The following is a 16,354-nucleotide window of genomic DNA, read 5'->3' as shown; positions in this document are numbered from 1 at the left end:
CACAAAAACTAACATAAATAGGTCAGGAACGTGACATTATCATAAGGTACTCTACCTCAGGGGAGAAATACCTTGAGAAATCTTTTTATTAAATTTTTTATTTTAACCCCTTTTTTTCCCCAATTTTCGTGGTATCCAATTGCTAGTAATTATTATCTTGTCTCATCGCTACAACTCCCGTACGGGCTCGGGAGAGACGAAGGTCGAAAGCCATGTGTCCTCCGAAACACAACCCAACCAAGCCGCGCTGCTTCTTAATGAATAACCTTTTGTCAATAGGGGGTGCTATTTGCACTTTGTAATAATTTCGTTTCCAAATTAAACTGCCTCGTACTCAATTCTTGCTCGTACAATATGCATATTATTATTACTATTGGATAGAAAACACTCTCTAGTTTCTAGAACCGGTTGAATTATTTATCTGAGTGAAACAGAACTCATTCTGCAGCACATTTCCTGTCAGGAAGTGAGATTTCTGAAATCGAGGTCCCTGTTTTAGGGTCAGTTTATAAATCCCCATGTAAGCTATGGGGCTACATGCACTGCATACGCCTTCCTCTAGATGTCAGTAAGCGGTGAGAATTTGAATGGAGTGGATTGCACCATCTGGGGGACTATAAAAGCTCATGGAACGGAAGTACCGTTCTTTTCAACGGGGCGCCTGGCGCAAGAGGGACATCACAATGGCGTCCTGCAAAAGCTTTCGTTTTAGCAGTTCTATATCTCCGGTCATGTTTTTATTCGTTATAGGTGTTAAAGACATCATAAGGTAGTTAATTTAAACCGACTTATAGCAGTTTATATCAGTTTATTGCGATTTTCTGGGATTTCTTTGTGACGCGCTATCACGAGTTGGACACCTCTCCAGTGGATGGCTATCGTTAGCTGCTATTTCTACAGGAGAAGAGGACATCTTTCAACCAAAAGACGATTGTTCTGGAGAAAGGACACCTTGCCCAAGATTCTGATGGAAGCTCAGCAAATAGTAATGTTAGGGTTGCGAAAGTTCAACTGAGATAGGAACACCTGAACTTGGTTAAAATAATTGTTTAATTCAAAAGTTAATAAATGGCAAATACAATTTCCGTATATACGGGTTCAATGTTTCATCACGCAGGATAAGACAGAGAACTGATTTGTTTCTGACAAAGATATTATATTATACTCTGACAGAGGTTAGTTCCCACTTCCGAGCCGGCCTGTCAGAGTAGAGACTGGGCGTGGTTTAGACTCACCCAGCCTATCGTTGATGTTGGCGCCTTAAGCCAGTCCTGGCCCCTTAGCGCATATGATGTCCCGATACTGTTGCTGTGTAGATTACCCTCCTTCACCCCAAAGACTTGGGTCAGACAGTTTTATAACATTGTCTGAGATATCTGCACCTGTATGCATTGTCCTCTGTTCTCGCTCAAGGCTAACTACAGCTTCCCAGCTTCTTATCTGAGCTAACTGTTACTTCCAGCACACACACACAGACATCCAGGCGCCCAAACAGTTTGTCAATATCAAATCACATTTGTTATAGTATTCAATCACATACAATACAATATTCAATCACATATGATATAGTTGCTAATCACGTTTGTTATAGTATTCAATCACATACAATACAGTTGCTAATCACGTTTGTTATAGTATTGGGTTATAGTGCATAACTCAGAAATTCACATATGTTTTTCGTGTGTATAGTTTATCTGTTATTGTCTGGTCAGCAGTCTCCTGATTCACCCCCCTCCTGTGTCTCTCTAAGATTAGCACAGTCTCGGTCACATAGTACAGCGCCCACACTACTGATACATTTGTTGCATACACACACATATCTCATACAGTACAGCGCTCTCTCTAACACACACACACTTCAGGCTGATATTCATGGTTAGACAGAGCACTGGTAAGAGTAGAGAACAATGGAAAATGCAGGTTCACAAGAGTCAGCAATTCAAACTTTAATGCATAAGAATAGTTAGTTAAGCATGTCAAAAACCTTATAAAAACCCCACAATCCCCCGTTTGACACCTATAGGTGTCAACATAAACAATTTTTGATTAACATAGACATTTTTTATTACTTAAACATTTTTGATTGACATTTTTATTTTTGATTCCCCCGTTTGACACCTGTAAGGTGTCACAACCAATAAAAATTCCATCCCTTTTCCATATACTAGGTGGGCTCGTTACCACCCAGGAACTTATAACCTTCTTAGGGAGAACAGTGTTATTCATAAACCTCTTTTACAGCAAACCATGGGTCACCCTCAGTCAACCCCATCTGTTCATTGGACTCTGCATCCTCCCCACTAGCTGCAAGCAGGGGCATCATGCCAGAGGCCTTAGCAGCATCTGCAATAGATTTCTTGGCACAAGGTAAAATGCAAGCAGCACAACAGAAAACACGAAGAATTATTGGGGTTAGAAATCCAGTAACCATCAATACAGTGTACTCACCAAACCAACCACCCATCCAGGAGAACAGTCCACTCTCCTCCACACCTGCAAGACCCTTCATCTCCACAGATAACTTTTCCAACCCACTCAGAGCTTTTGAAATGCTCCCATCCAGACTGGTATTGTTAGGGACAAACGTGCAACATTGTTCTCCAAACATTTTACAAACACCCCCCTGGTTGGCCAGAATCATGTCCAGTGCTAGTCTATTTTATCTACTGGTTCGATAGGTGGCATCCAATTGTTCAGCTATCCCTGTAAGTGCAGTGTGGGTGTAGTTAACAAATCATTGTTGATTATACCAGATATAATTGATCCAGGCATTCTGTTTAGCATCAACAATAGCTGGGCCAATAATGGGCAATAAATGCCACAGGCCATCATTCCTGTTTAATGTGTGGAATTCGTGGGGGACCCCTATTGGGACCCCAACAGGTTGGTGTGGATGTTATCTGTTCCCTCGGACCAAGGAGCGTCACGTTTCTGCCGTCTCCTGGGTTGGTCCCAAGCCTCTGTCATGTGCAGCTCCCAAAAGTTGGTCAGCTGTAACCTCAATAATAGGCAATGGTGTTTATCAGACTGGCCAAAACACATGTTCCCTGACAATCTCCTTTCAAAATTGGGGTCAACCGCCTGGCAGGTCCTCACATCCACCATACATCAGCAACACCTCTAGTTAATAGTGACATTAGTGATGCAGGCAGCAGCAGGGAACCTCCCATAGTCCATACCTCTACCTGTACCAGTGTTACAGCTGTAATATCCCCCATATGCCTTAACCCCCATGGTGTCTTCTGGGGACGGACTTCTGGGAACACAAGACTCAGAGTTTTACACAGGGTTGAATTTGGCTTAAACTTTCCAATATGCACATCCAACCTTCCCCATTACTTAGGGCAAATGGGTGAGCAGCCAGAACAAGTCTGGCATGTCCACATACGACACAGTCCTTTCTATTAAGTGTTTTGGCAGTGTATCTCATATAGGCCAACCACATGTTCTCCCCACCCTCATAACCAGAATCAGATTGGTCACTATCTGAGATGTCTTTCACATTTATTACCTGTACCAGATTGGAGAGCTTAGGTGGTGGTGTGGGACTTGGTCTTGAAGTGGTGGAGGAGGCCGGCTGAACCTGGTCTGTTGGAACTGGTGGTGGTTCTGGCAGTACTGTGATGGCAACATCCCCATCGTATCCTAAACAGACAACTCAGGACCACAAGCAATCCTGTAAAGCCCCACCCTCTCCCAGAGAACACATCATCAGCAAGAAGCCAGACACACTTTCACTTCTATGAACAAACACAGGGATGGAATGACGGGAAAAGGACATTTTCATCCGAGAGATGGCCCCCAGAATTCTGTTAATTCCAGTTCTCCTCTCGGACACTGTGCTTGTTCGACAGTGTCAATGTGTCTTACCCTCCCGCAGTGTGATATGAATCCGGGTAGCTACTTCAGCTAGCTGTTACCAGGAGTCCTTGGTATGGTCCCCCCAACAGGCCTCAGGGACTGGATTGAGTGAGTTCACCTGTAATTCACCTGTAGTGCATAAAATCTTGGACATACAGGTTTGGTTAACAAACAGTTTGTCATTTGTTCTATCTGATTATATATTTAACTTCTACGCCTATTTATTAGCTAGATTTTTTTATTTTTTTTATTAGTTTATTATCCAATAGGCCCCATCCTATCCTAGACCACAATGTACCCCTCCCCCGTTTGATACCTGGCTCTGGCCAGGTAACAACCTTACCTACTCTAAATAATGACTTAATTATGATTAGTAAAATATTCTTATGTTCTACATTATACAATAGGAAGGCCCCTTTCATTTTCCACATGTCCAATTGTACCTTGGGCGTCCATTCATATCTATCCTTTTCCAATTCTCTGTCAAGTGACTTATCTACTTTAAAATGTATCTGTGCTGCTTATATACGTTAAACCCTTTCTATCCTATCTTATTCCACAGCCTACCTTGCTCATTTCCTGGTCCCCCCTCCCCACTCTGCTCTCAAACCTTCAAGGTCTCAACAGTGCGGGGTAGACCCATCTGTCTGCCTTTTTCTAATAATAGTTCCTTTAGCAATATTAACTAAGTGTCTCACTGTTTTGACTTTATCATGGATTTAAAAATAACAACAACATGTCTTATAGTGTCAATCTCTAAAGTCCTTACATAACCTTAATAAACCTATCCCTATCCTATCAATAATTTTAATACTATTTAAATAAGCTCTCTCCCCTCAGGATCACTCCTCTAAGAACTGAAACCTATTACTTTCCTGCCCTATTGGCTTAAAATATCTCCTGTTCAAACCTCAATGTATCATATCATCCCATATTTATTATCGATGACAAATGGGATTTTTTCTGTTGTAATACCATATAGCCAATTCAAAACCTTCATAGCCAATGTTTAAAAACAGAATCCTGACTCCTCAGTGGTTCAAACTACAATTATGTTCAAGAGCTATAAACTCCATTATATGATTTACCTCAAAATTAGTATTCCCAAATGACCACAATTGCATTACTCTCACTACATTTCCCTGTGAGTGATCAAATCACAGGAAAATGCAACGAAAATAGGTCAAAAGATTACAAAGGTTACACCACCCCCTTACATTCGTGTTCCATCCCATGTCTAGACATACCAAAAGAACCCTTTATCTTAACAAAGTCCCTTGTCTAAATAAAACTCCTAATATTATCTTGTCTCTCGGAACACGGAAAACCCCTTAACCCAAACGTTTACCACAAAAACAAAAACTAATAATTATGATAATACCCTCAAATCGTTCGTTTTAAATTTCCCCGATGTTTCATGTAACTTATTCACACAACTGTGATAAACGTGTACTGTCTCTTTAAAAATTCCCAGCCAGTCATACCAGTTTGCGGGCCGGTCATTGTTCACCATAATGAAAACAGATCACGTTTAGAATACGTTTACTTATTGTTCGAATTCTCTGGTGATACCAAAAATGACTGTCTTATTCATGCCTCTAGGCAAAACATCTAGTTACTCCAACTAAGTTTAGCAGCAAAACTATCGTATAAGTAAAATCAACTTCTCAACTCTTTCCATTCCAAAGTGTAAACTTACCATATACTTCGCTAAATTTATATCGCATGTCAGCCAATGTGGCAATACTGCCATCTTCTGTCCATTCTCTGTATAGCTTTTCTTTTTCTTTTTTGCTTAATTTTATCGTTATTTTGTTCTTATCTATTATTACCCAGTGACTAGTGTGTCTGTGACTAATAATATGAGATTATAGTACGTGGTTAATATGTGACTTAAGTATATATGGTTATGCAATTTATATACATGTCCTTACTTTTCCTTGCATAAAAGCCTGATACAATACATACAGAGGGATACAATCATAAAGCAACAGACATACAGTGTGACTTATCTTATTTCCAACACGTCTTTTCCAATCAGTAAACTTATCTTATCTCCAAAACATTGCCGTTAAATTATTTGCGCATATAACGTAACCTCTCTTCATCAATGCTTTGCCGTTTACTTGTAACAGGGGACATGTCTTATACAGTGAATTGCCGTCGAGGGTCGACCTAGACTTATCTTATATCCAATTCTTCTGCCTTCCCCTGGACTATGTTGCCGTCCACTTTTAGTCGAGGGTCCAACACACCTAGACTTATTAATCGACAATTTATCTTATATCCCACATACCATGTGAATACATAAAAATCCGTGAAGTCGGTATATTGCCGTTCAATTATTAGAACTTGTCTTATTTCCAATATTCCGCCTGTCACGGTGGTTATGTGGCCATTGTTCTCAATCACTTCCCTAAAGTCTTATATATAAGACTTTTAATAAAACAACCCTAGCTTAGATACATACACACACACAAACAGGCTTTTAATATCACGTCATACACACAGTCATTCCATTGTCATTCTGTTGGCCAATTGAAAATGCATTCGCCATCAAGTAGTACGTAATTAAATAATACGTAGTTAGTTTTATCCTTACTTTGTTGTAGTGAACATATGGTTCAAAAATTTAGTAACTTACACCAGTTAGGTTTTCTCACAAAATAAATTTGGTAAAGTCCAATATGCAGAATTTCAGTTTTGAAACAATAGGCTCTGCTTACCTGTTTTTTAGTAGACCCGGGCTTTTTGTGAGAGGACCCCATCTGGCGACAGTCTAGGCCAAAGGCTGGATGCCTCAATGTCCAGCGAAGTTCCCTCAGTTCACGGTCGGGGTCACCATTTGTTAGGGTTGCGAAAGTTCAACTGAGATAGGAACACCTGAACTTGGTTAAAATAATTGTTTAATTCAAAAGTTAATAAATGGCAAATACAATTTCCGTATATACGGGTTCAATGTTTCATCACGCAGGATAAGACAGAGAACTGATTTGTTTCTGACAAAGATATTATATTATACTCTGACAGAGGTTAGTTCCCACTTCCGAGCCGGCCTGTCAGAGTAGAGACTGGGCGTGGTTTAGACTCACCCAGCCTATCGTTGATGTTGGCGCCTTAAGCCAGTCCTGGCCCCTTAGCGCATATGATGTCCCGATACTGTTGCTGTGTAGATTACCCTCCTTCACCCCAAAGACTTGGGTCAGACAGTTTTATAACATTGTCTGAGATATCTGCACCTGTATGCATTGTCCTCTGTTCTCGCTCAAGGCTAACTACAGCTTCCCAGCTTCTTATCTGAGCTAACTGTTACTTCCAGCACACACACACAGACATCCAGGCGCCCAAACAGTTTGTCAATATCAAATCACATTTGTTATAGTATTCAATCACATACAATACAATATTCAATCACATATGATATAGTTGCTAATCACGTTTGTTATAGTATTCAATCACATACAATACAGTTGCTAATCACGTTTGTTATAGTATTGGGTTATAGTGCATAACTCAGAAATTCACATATGTTTTTCGTGTGTATAGTTTATCTGTTATTGTCTGGTCAGCAGTCTCCTGATTCACCCCCCTCCTGTGTCTCTCTAAGATTAGCACAGTCTCGGTCACATAGTACAGCGCCCACACTACTGATACATTTGTTGCATACACACACATATCTCATACAGTACAGCGCTCTCTCTAACACACACACACTTCAGGCTGATATTCATGGTTAGACAGAGCACTGGTAAGAGTAGAGAACAATGGAAAATGCAGGTTCACAAGAGTCAGCAATTCAAACTTTAATGCATAAGAATAGTTAGTTAAGCATGTCAAAAACCTTATAAAAACCCCACAGTAAGCAGTCTTTATGCTGTTAATTCGTATTTATGTTGACAAATGTCAAATAATAATTCCGCCATGAATTTCGGTGCGGTCTCGCTTTAGCGCACGCTGTATTGCGTAGTAACGTTAATTTTAAAAATCTAACACAGCGGTTGCATTAAGAACTAATGTATCTTTCATTTGCTGTCCAACCTGTATTTTTTTTGTCAAGTTTATGATTACTTATCGATTAGAATAGGTGCCTCTCCAAGATGGCGCCGGACAGATTGCTTGAAGTTTTGGCCACTAATCACATTGTATAACCACGATTTGTGCCGCTAAATATGCACATTTTCGAACAAACCCTATATGCATTGTGTGATATGATGTTACAGGACTGTCATCTGATGAGAAATATCAAGGTTAGTCAAAAATTATATATATTTTGCCTGTTTGTTACGATCGCTAGCCTTTGCTGCTGGTAAATGGTGTTGTGTTTCTGGCTATTGTGGTAAGCTAATATAATGCTATATTGTGTTTTTGCTGTAAAACACTTAGAAAATCTGAAACATTGGCTGGATTCACAAGATCTGTGTCTTTCATTTGCTGTACGCTGTGTATTTTTAAGAAATGTTTTATGATGAGTAATTAGGTAATACACGATGGTCTCTGTAGTTATTCTAGTTGCTTTGGTGAGAGTTGTGATGGTGGCTGCAATGGTAAACTATGATTTATACCTGAAATATGCACATTTGTCTAACAAAACATATGCTATACAATAAATATGTTATCAGACTGTCATCTGATGAAGTTGTTTCTTGGTTAGTGGCTATTTATATCTTTATTTGGTCGAATTTGTGATAGCTACTGATGCAGTAAAAAAATGGTGGAGTAAAAAAAGTGGTTAGCTAATAGATTTACATATTGTGTCTTCCCTGTAAAACATTTTAAAAATCAGAAATGATGGCTGGATTCACAAGATGTGTATCTTTCATCTGGTGTCTTGGACTTGTGATTTAATGATATTTAGATGCTAGTATTTACTTGTGACGCTATGCTAGGCTATGCTAGTCAGCTTTTTTACTGATGGGGGTGCTCCCGGATCCGGGTTTGGGAGGAACTAGAAGTTAACACAGCGCTCCTCCAACCCAATCCAACAACTCTCCTTGTTCGGGCGGCGTTCGGGGGTCGACGTCACTGGCTTTCTAGCCACCACCGATCCACTTTTCATTTTCCATTTGTTTTGTCTTTGTCTTTTCACACCTGGCTTCACTCAACGAATTGGTTGTTTATTATTTACCCCTCTGTTCCCCATGTTGTATTTGTGAGTGATTGTTTATTTTGTATTTTCGGTCTGTTATGGTATGCTCGTGATGTTACTCTGTACATTGGACATTTTGAGTAAAAGTATGTTGATTACTCATATCTGCTGTCCTGCGCCTGACTCCCTACACCAGCTACACATAGACCTTTTTACATCAACTTTGAAATTACGTGGTGTGTCCATTGGGAGTGGACTAATTAAAAAATATTGTTTTTTTTGTGGATTATTTCTTAACTACAGTAATCCCTGATCTGACATGACTGGATAGGTAGAAGCTATGTATTAGAACCATTGCTTACATACTTACCATCAATACGTACATCAAGGAAGGGAAGAAGGACGGAAGGATGCATTTTGAAAGTATTCAAACATGGACCAGAAGAAACACATCAGTTAACCACATGAGAATGTTAAAGTATTTGTGGCGAGTCAATTCAAAAGACTTCAAAACATTTAACATCTCACACAGTTCTTTCCTTATGTGCACACCCTAATCTATGCCCCCTGTGACGTAGGCCTATTGAACTGCCCAGTGGGCTAAATGGCCTGTTTTTAAAGAGCCCCATTTGAACATTGCCATGTTTTCTGTTCCTCTCCTACAGGAGTGATCCTACAAAGGGTAGATTCATGACGCTTGGGCTCCAGACAGCAGAAACAGGTGGATCCGGCTCCTGCAGAACACAGACTCCAGGCTGTACTGCCATGCAGAGGACACTTGGACAGGAAAAGACAGTCTCAAACAACATTCTTCTCTCATCAGCTCAATTATTCAACTGCTAATTATTTATACCTTCAAATCTTGGCAACAGACTTCAAATGAGGCTATCTGTTTAGGATATAAACCGAGATAAATACAGAATATTATTCTTTCAGAGAAGCAGCCACCCTCCCTAAAAGCACTGTTCTCTCAACATTGCAGAATTAGCACTGTGTATTAGTTGAGTGTTGGTTCATTACCTCAAAGCGCCATGGTTTATAACACATTTTAGGCAGCCCTTCTTTACGGGAGAACCACCAATTTCCAACTTGATATGACCATTATAACACGGTTCCATAACATTTTTATAACACGGTTATAACAGCCCTCTACTTTATGGTAGCACCACCCATTTCCAACCTCTTCCATCGGCACAGAGCCCTCAATGTTGTCTTCAAGAGACAACACTAGAATGACTACTGGTGGGGTACTCCACTTTGAAAGACACATAAATAATTATGTATTTTAGGTTATATCTTTCTCATTAACAGTTTGCGATTGCCACTTGAATTCAATAAACCATGTTCTGAGTTTAGGTTATACTCTTGCATACCCTTTTACAGGTTACTTACAAAATACAAAATTATTCAAAAATGATTATAATAATTTTTATTGTATTTTATTGTGTGTCTAGGTGTACAAAAAGCATGCAAAAATAGCTTCTGTATATATTTGGTACATATTTACATTGTAACAGCTGCATTCAGTACAGGTGTGCCATGCTTTTTTTGTTTGTGGGAATTGACGAACCTTGACAAGTACATTCAAGCCCCATTCATACCTGCTTCTAACATGCATCCTTCATCCTGATCTTGTCCGTTATAAGTTCTGATGAAAATCAGTTCACATTATGTCTTTAAAATGCCTACACCTGACTAAAAATGTGGACACAATAATAATGTGGAAGAGATCAGGACACATGACGCAGATTAGCACCAGGTATAAACAGGGCTTCAGAGAAATGCGGAACAGTACAGACATCTATCAACACAAGAAGCAGGACCTTTAACACAGAGACTGGACAATCACATATGATACATAGCAGCGATGCAAAAACCATGACACTGTCCTAATCTTAACATTCTGTACACTCTCACTCCCACAGGCCTGTTTCATCTGTTGAAGAGGATTCCCTCTTTACCCCGGGTTGAAGGAATTATTAATCATATGAATTAGCATAAACGTGTGAATATCATCCAGCTCAACTCCCAAGACAATGTAATGTACCTGGAATAATAGACAGAAAGAAAGAGCACCTGAGTGCATTTAGAATCAGAACACAACACTGAAGTAATCTAATGACATCAACATTGCACTTCTGACACACACACACATACTTGTACATACACACACATACATTACAAAGGTGAATACACCTTAGACACCGATAACGATTCTTGCGAGTGCAGTGCTCCGGACAGACATACAAAAAAACCTGTGTTTCGCTTTAGCATCATCGTCAACATATAAAGTGCCATGTCATCAGAGGGGGCTTGAACATGGCAAACAGCTGGTTCACAACAGGTGCCATCTTTGTTCCGATCCCAGCAGCCCTTCAGTTAGGAGAAGTTAACCCACAGACTGACCGGTGACTAAGACAAACCCTTAAAAGCTCCATCAAAAAAACTACGTCCAGCGCAACACGAACATAGCGTTCACCCTAAAGGTGGTGTGGAAAAAAGTAAAAGTAACAAAATAAAAAGCCATAACAGATAACAAAGCAAGCTCTTCATATGGTTGATTGAAACTCTGCACTTGAAATTGCATGTCCCGGTAATAGAAATGATTAAAAAAAAAAAATATTCACAAAGACAGAAGCACAATTAAATATGGCTGCCGTAATAGGTGAAACTGACGTGTAAAGGCAACAGCAGGGCAATGAAGAAAAAGAGAAGATGGAATAAGTGAGTGAAAGAGAAAACACTATCTGGCCTGGCTAACAGGGAATGCATAATAAAGTTTTTGTCTTCCACTACAATCCCTCTACCCATTCTCTGACTGTAGCACCTAACAGGTGCACTGATATGTCCACCAGAGGTTTTACGATGCATCCAAATTGGCACCCTAATCCCTATATAGTGGCTATTCCCTATATAGTTGCTATTTCCTATATTGCAGCTGTCGACAATGTGCCATTCAAAGGTAACTTCCGAATGCGCCGACATCGGCCACGTTTACCAGGAATGCAATCTCAGCAAATGTAGGAACATTGCCTTTAAAAGCTGAATTGTCAACACGGTGTGATAAGACTGAATCCTGGCCTTAGAGAGACAGACAGCAACAATACACATCTCCCAAACACACATCTACTGACACCAGGTCTTCCTCACTGCCTATAAAGACTGCATGACGAAGATGATATGATAGGAAACACGTTTTGAAGTTGCATAAATTGTGTCCATCATTTCGATGATTGCGCACACAATTAGTCGTTTTTAAAACGAGAGGCTCAAATCACAGAGGCTCAATTCAGAAGTGGCATTGGCCCTTGTATGTGTATGTATATGCTGCCCTCCTATAGATCCTCAGTACCTAATTTGAATGGAGTGTTTTGCACAATAGAATTGCATCAAGTCGGAAGAGAGGGATGAATGGACATCACTCTACTGGGCCATTCTCTGCCACATGGGGATTGTGTGGTGGTGAATAGATAGTTGTTGTTGTTTGTGTTGTTCCTAATCACCATATTGTAATGGTCCCTGGAAGAGCGGTGGAAGAGATCGCTGTGCTCTGACTGACAATACGCTTTCATATACAGTACAAAGTGCCTTCCCCGTGCTTGGATGAACTGAATGAACTGCTACTATTGTTAGATACAAATATGTTATGAGAATAACACAGTTATTCACATTTATTTCACAAATTAACCTTTTACTAATCAAGAAACAGTACATATAAACACCATTACCTGCTTTCAGTTCCATTTTGAAATCGAGAAGAATGTATGAAGGACAAATAAACCAGCTTACTGCTGTCCAATCTCACATGCATCCCTATCAATGAATGGGCCAATTTCCAATGAAGTTTTTCTGAAATTGAAATAAAACGTTTACTTGGTTCTGGAAGGGTGATTAATAGGCTGCATAAATATGATTAGTGTTCCCCCTTTCACAATTGTGGGCTTCAAATGTGTTTTAAGGAGGATAGGTTGCTGCTTCTTGTCAGAGTCTAGGAGACAGGGGAGAGAAACAGGCTTGCTTCATCCTACTGCCTGAGATTTAGAGAAACAGCCCTTCTCTAATTCTGTACCCTACTAAAAACATTAGAGAATGAAGGGGAGACGATTAGAGCAACAGAGAGGAAGAGACCAGTCCATACAGACACCAAACCGTGGGACCACATCACCCCCACCCTCAAACTTCACTAGCTCCCAGTTCAATACAGGATCATCTTCAAAATACTCACATACCTTACTGACCTCCTGCACCTCCACACTCCCACCTGTTCCCTGCGCTTTTCTGACATTGGCCTCCTAACCATCTCTCACACCAGGCTCTGCTCCATGGGAGACAATGACACACCTCTTCACATGATCTGTTGTCTTAGAGATCCCTCACTAGTTCACGTCCCTAGTTAGTGTCATCCTGTTTAGTTTTTTCCTGGTTAGTCTGTCCTTATGTTTGGCGTAGATATATATACTTACTTATTTTAATGTATGATTTTATTGCTTTTAATCCTACTGATTATCTTGTGTATGTAAAGTGAATTTGGGTGTCTTGTAAAGTGCTTAAAATTAAATATATTATTATTATTACTTAAGAGAAGCGTGTGGAAGGGTTATGTTGACAGCTTACGGGTGAGATAGACAACAATGGCATTACACTGACACACACATTTATGATCTATGTACAACGCTGCAGCATTAAAGGGGCAATCCGCAGATGAAACAATAACAAAAAGGTTTCCCTCTGTTTTGGTAAAAAGCTGAAGGATGGGCCTGGAGAAATGTAACCACTCTGATATTAATAGACAGAGCTATGGATGCAAGGACTGACCCTTCAATATATAAAAATGATAGTGTCAAGCATATTTTGAGGCTATACAGTGTGTGTTTACAAACATTGGAGTAAAACAAGCTTTTGGTTCTGATGGGGTATGACAGTTGAACTAAGCTTATGAGGCATTTATAAGTTATATTCTTCAAGAATCATAGGTATATATAATTAATTAATTTATAAGTCCAAAAATGTATGAAGCATCTGCAGATTGCCCATTCAAACTATTGATTATGATAGGTTAAAAGCCCTGTGTGTATGTCTTGTTTCAAACGGTAGGGGGCGTAATAATGTCAGTTGCATGCTCCAGTCTCTTGGTCATGCTGGCTCTTAGGGCACCAATATTGTCCATGATTGTGAATGGTGCCTAGAGAGTCTCTGAATGGCGATAACGTTCACCATGCATTGTGTAGGTAAAGTGACATCGAAACACGACAGACAAAAATTCCTCTTCTCCTCAGCAACATAATGCCAGCAGACGGATACAGTAGGAATTTCCAGTAGTCTTGAGTACGCCTAGCAGTGGTACAGTGTTGTCTGGGTTCTATGTGCTTCTTTGGGTGATTACACGCAATGATGGAGTGAGGAGAGATCAGGGGGGGATGGAGGGAAGGACAGGATTAGAAGAGCAGAGTGCATCATAGATTTAAAGGGAGAGAGGCAATGTACAGATTGGGCTTCAAAGGGGAAGGGCATATAATTTTTAAAGGGGAGGCCATGCTTGAGTTGAACCACTTCTCACAAGAAAAAGCACTGTTTCAGTCCAGAAGCACTGAAGGTAGTAGCGTAAGATGCCGGTTAAGAGGGCTGTGTAGAACTGGGCTGAGCTGAGCTGACTGGAGGAGAGGAGGAGGAACGGGATTCAGGAGAAGGGTTCATCTTCATGTAGGTCTTCGAGCTCTCCCTCCCTACTTCCCTCTCCACTGCTGCCCTTTCTGAAAGAGTGACAGGAGACATATAGAGGGGAAGACAGAGAGAGACAGAGAGAGAGACAGGGAGAGAGAGAAACAGTAAAAAAATACATTTTTGTTGTTGTTGCCTTCTTGAAAATGTGAACTTTCATGTGACTTAATAACAAACTGGTATGTGATCTGTAAATATGAATAAAAATATAGAATTACAAGCATAGTTTATCCTAAAAGAATAAATACTATAGTATTCACTGTAGTGTTTTTGCAGACTTTAGTATAGTATTTACTGCAGTGTTCTTTTTAGCTTTGACATAGCAGTGGGGGCTTTGTCTTTGAGGAAATCTACTGGACAAAATACTCCAAGAGCAAATTTTCCATAACCTGTAGGTAGGTAGGTAGGTAGGTAGGTAGGTAGGTAGGTAGGTAGGTAGGTAGGTAGGTAGGACTGAAGTCTGAACAGATAGTTCAGAGCTTTTGCTCTTTTCTATAACCTGTAGGGAACACAATATATCCCAATTTGTGCCACCCATAAATGAGAAACCTACATGCCAAGTAAAGACCATAATATGGGTGGAACAAATTGGGATATGGGGAGGGGAATGGGCAGGGTGTATGTAAATGAAATACTGTAGTATATACTAAAGTAATTACTGAAGTGTTTTTGCAGAGTGTAGGGTTTTTGCAGATATTACTGTAGTATTTACTGTGGTGTTTTTGCAGTCTGTAGTATACTGTAGTATTTACTATAGTATTGCACAGTATACTACACATTTCTATAGTAAGTACTACACATGATCGAGGTGTGTAGTATAGTATTCTACAGTATACCGGTTTACTACAGAATTCTATAGTAAGTACAGTAGTATTCTATAGTAAACTGTAGTATTTTTGCATGTGTGTAGCCAAGGAGAAAGCACTTAGCTATAGGGAGAAAGACAGGATCGTTCCTGACTGGCCACGATTGGCTGAGATAACAGATAATATGGTGCTGATGAACTTTGTTTAGCTAGCTAAACAAAGGAGACAAAAAAATCCATTCACAAAGAGTCCCGTTCACATGTGAAATCTTAGAGATGGGTGGGGCATAAGAGGGTGTGTACGATGGGCTTAAGGCTTAAGAGGGTGTGTACGATGCTGAATGGGTGTACACAAAGAAGAGCTCTCCAGCAAGTGTATAAACCTCTACAAAAACATTGAAGGGCTTTTTCTCAAAAGTGGGTAAACAAGTAAATCAACTTTCATAGCATCATTACTTTCCCATAATTTTCTCCAATTGCAGTATACGATATGCCATTTTGAAGCTCTGAATCTGTACTTTTATAAACTGTAAAGTGCTGTTTTTGTCAAAAATTTAAATAAGGCTAGGGTCTTGTAACCCGACACATATTTAGTCTCTATCATACACGTGGCGAGAAACAGGAGCCACCTAATGTCATCGCATTGAGGAAGGCAAGAAACACCATCTTCAATGACAACACACAGAAATGGTGACAACAACACATGTTATATGTAACACAGGGAGATGGCAGTCAGACTTTTGAGTCACAGTTGGATTGACAGTTGGGGAAAAACATTTGCCCCGCCTTTCTCATGAAAGAACACCAATGGATAAGGACAACAGGATGGGGGGGTTGTTAGGAATTTTGACAGACAGCGTGCCAGACCAATGACCACACAACTT

At 40.0% G+C, this 16,354-nt stretch overlaps 2 protein-coding genes across 6 annotated transcripts in view; one reads left to right on the top strand and one right to left on the bottom strand.

The window, feature by feature from the left end:
• LOC129822090 (P2X purinoceptor 1-like) overlaps positions 1-10,307 on the top strand; it is a 55,025-nt gene extending 44,718 nt beyond the window's left edge. For all 3 annotated transcript variants that reach the window (XM_055880019.1, XM_055880030.1, XM_055880039.1), the window contains one exon: positions 9,613-10,307. The gene's annotated coding sequence lies outside the window, so the exon portion shown is untranslated. The remainder of the gene's footprint in view (positions 1-9,612) is intronic.
• The window catches only part of LOC129822080 (calcium/calmodulin-dependent protein kinase kinase 1-like), a 150,397-nt gene continuing 135,075 nt past the window's right edge, over positions 1,033-16,354 (bottom strand). For 2 of the 3 annotated variants that reach the window (XM_055879980.1, XM_055879994.1), the window contains one exon: positions 1,033-14,697. In XM_055879980.1, the coding sequence (XP_055735955.1) occupies positions 14,625-14,697 (73 nt within the window). In that variant the 3' untranslated portion in view covers positions 1,033-14,624. The remainder of the gene's footprint in view (positions 14,698-16,354) is intronic. The other variant, XR_008754446.1, reaches the window with a different exon arrangement.

The sequence above is a fragment of the Salvelinus fontinalis genome, chromosome 2 (assembly GCF_029448725.1).
Source record: "Salvelinus fontinalis isolate EN_2023a chromosome 2, ASM2944872v1, whole genome shotgun sequence".
Lineage (NCBI taxonomy): Eukaryota > Metazoa > Chordata > Actinopteri > Salmoniformes > Salmonidae > Salvelinus > Salvelinus fontinalis.
This window is presented reverse-complemented; position numbering and strand designations above follow the sequence as displayed.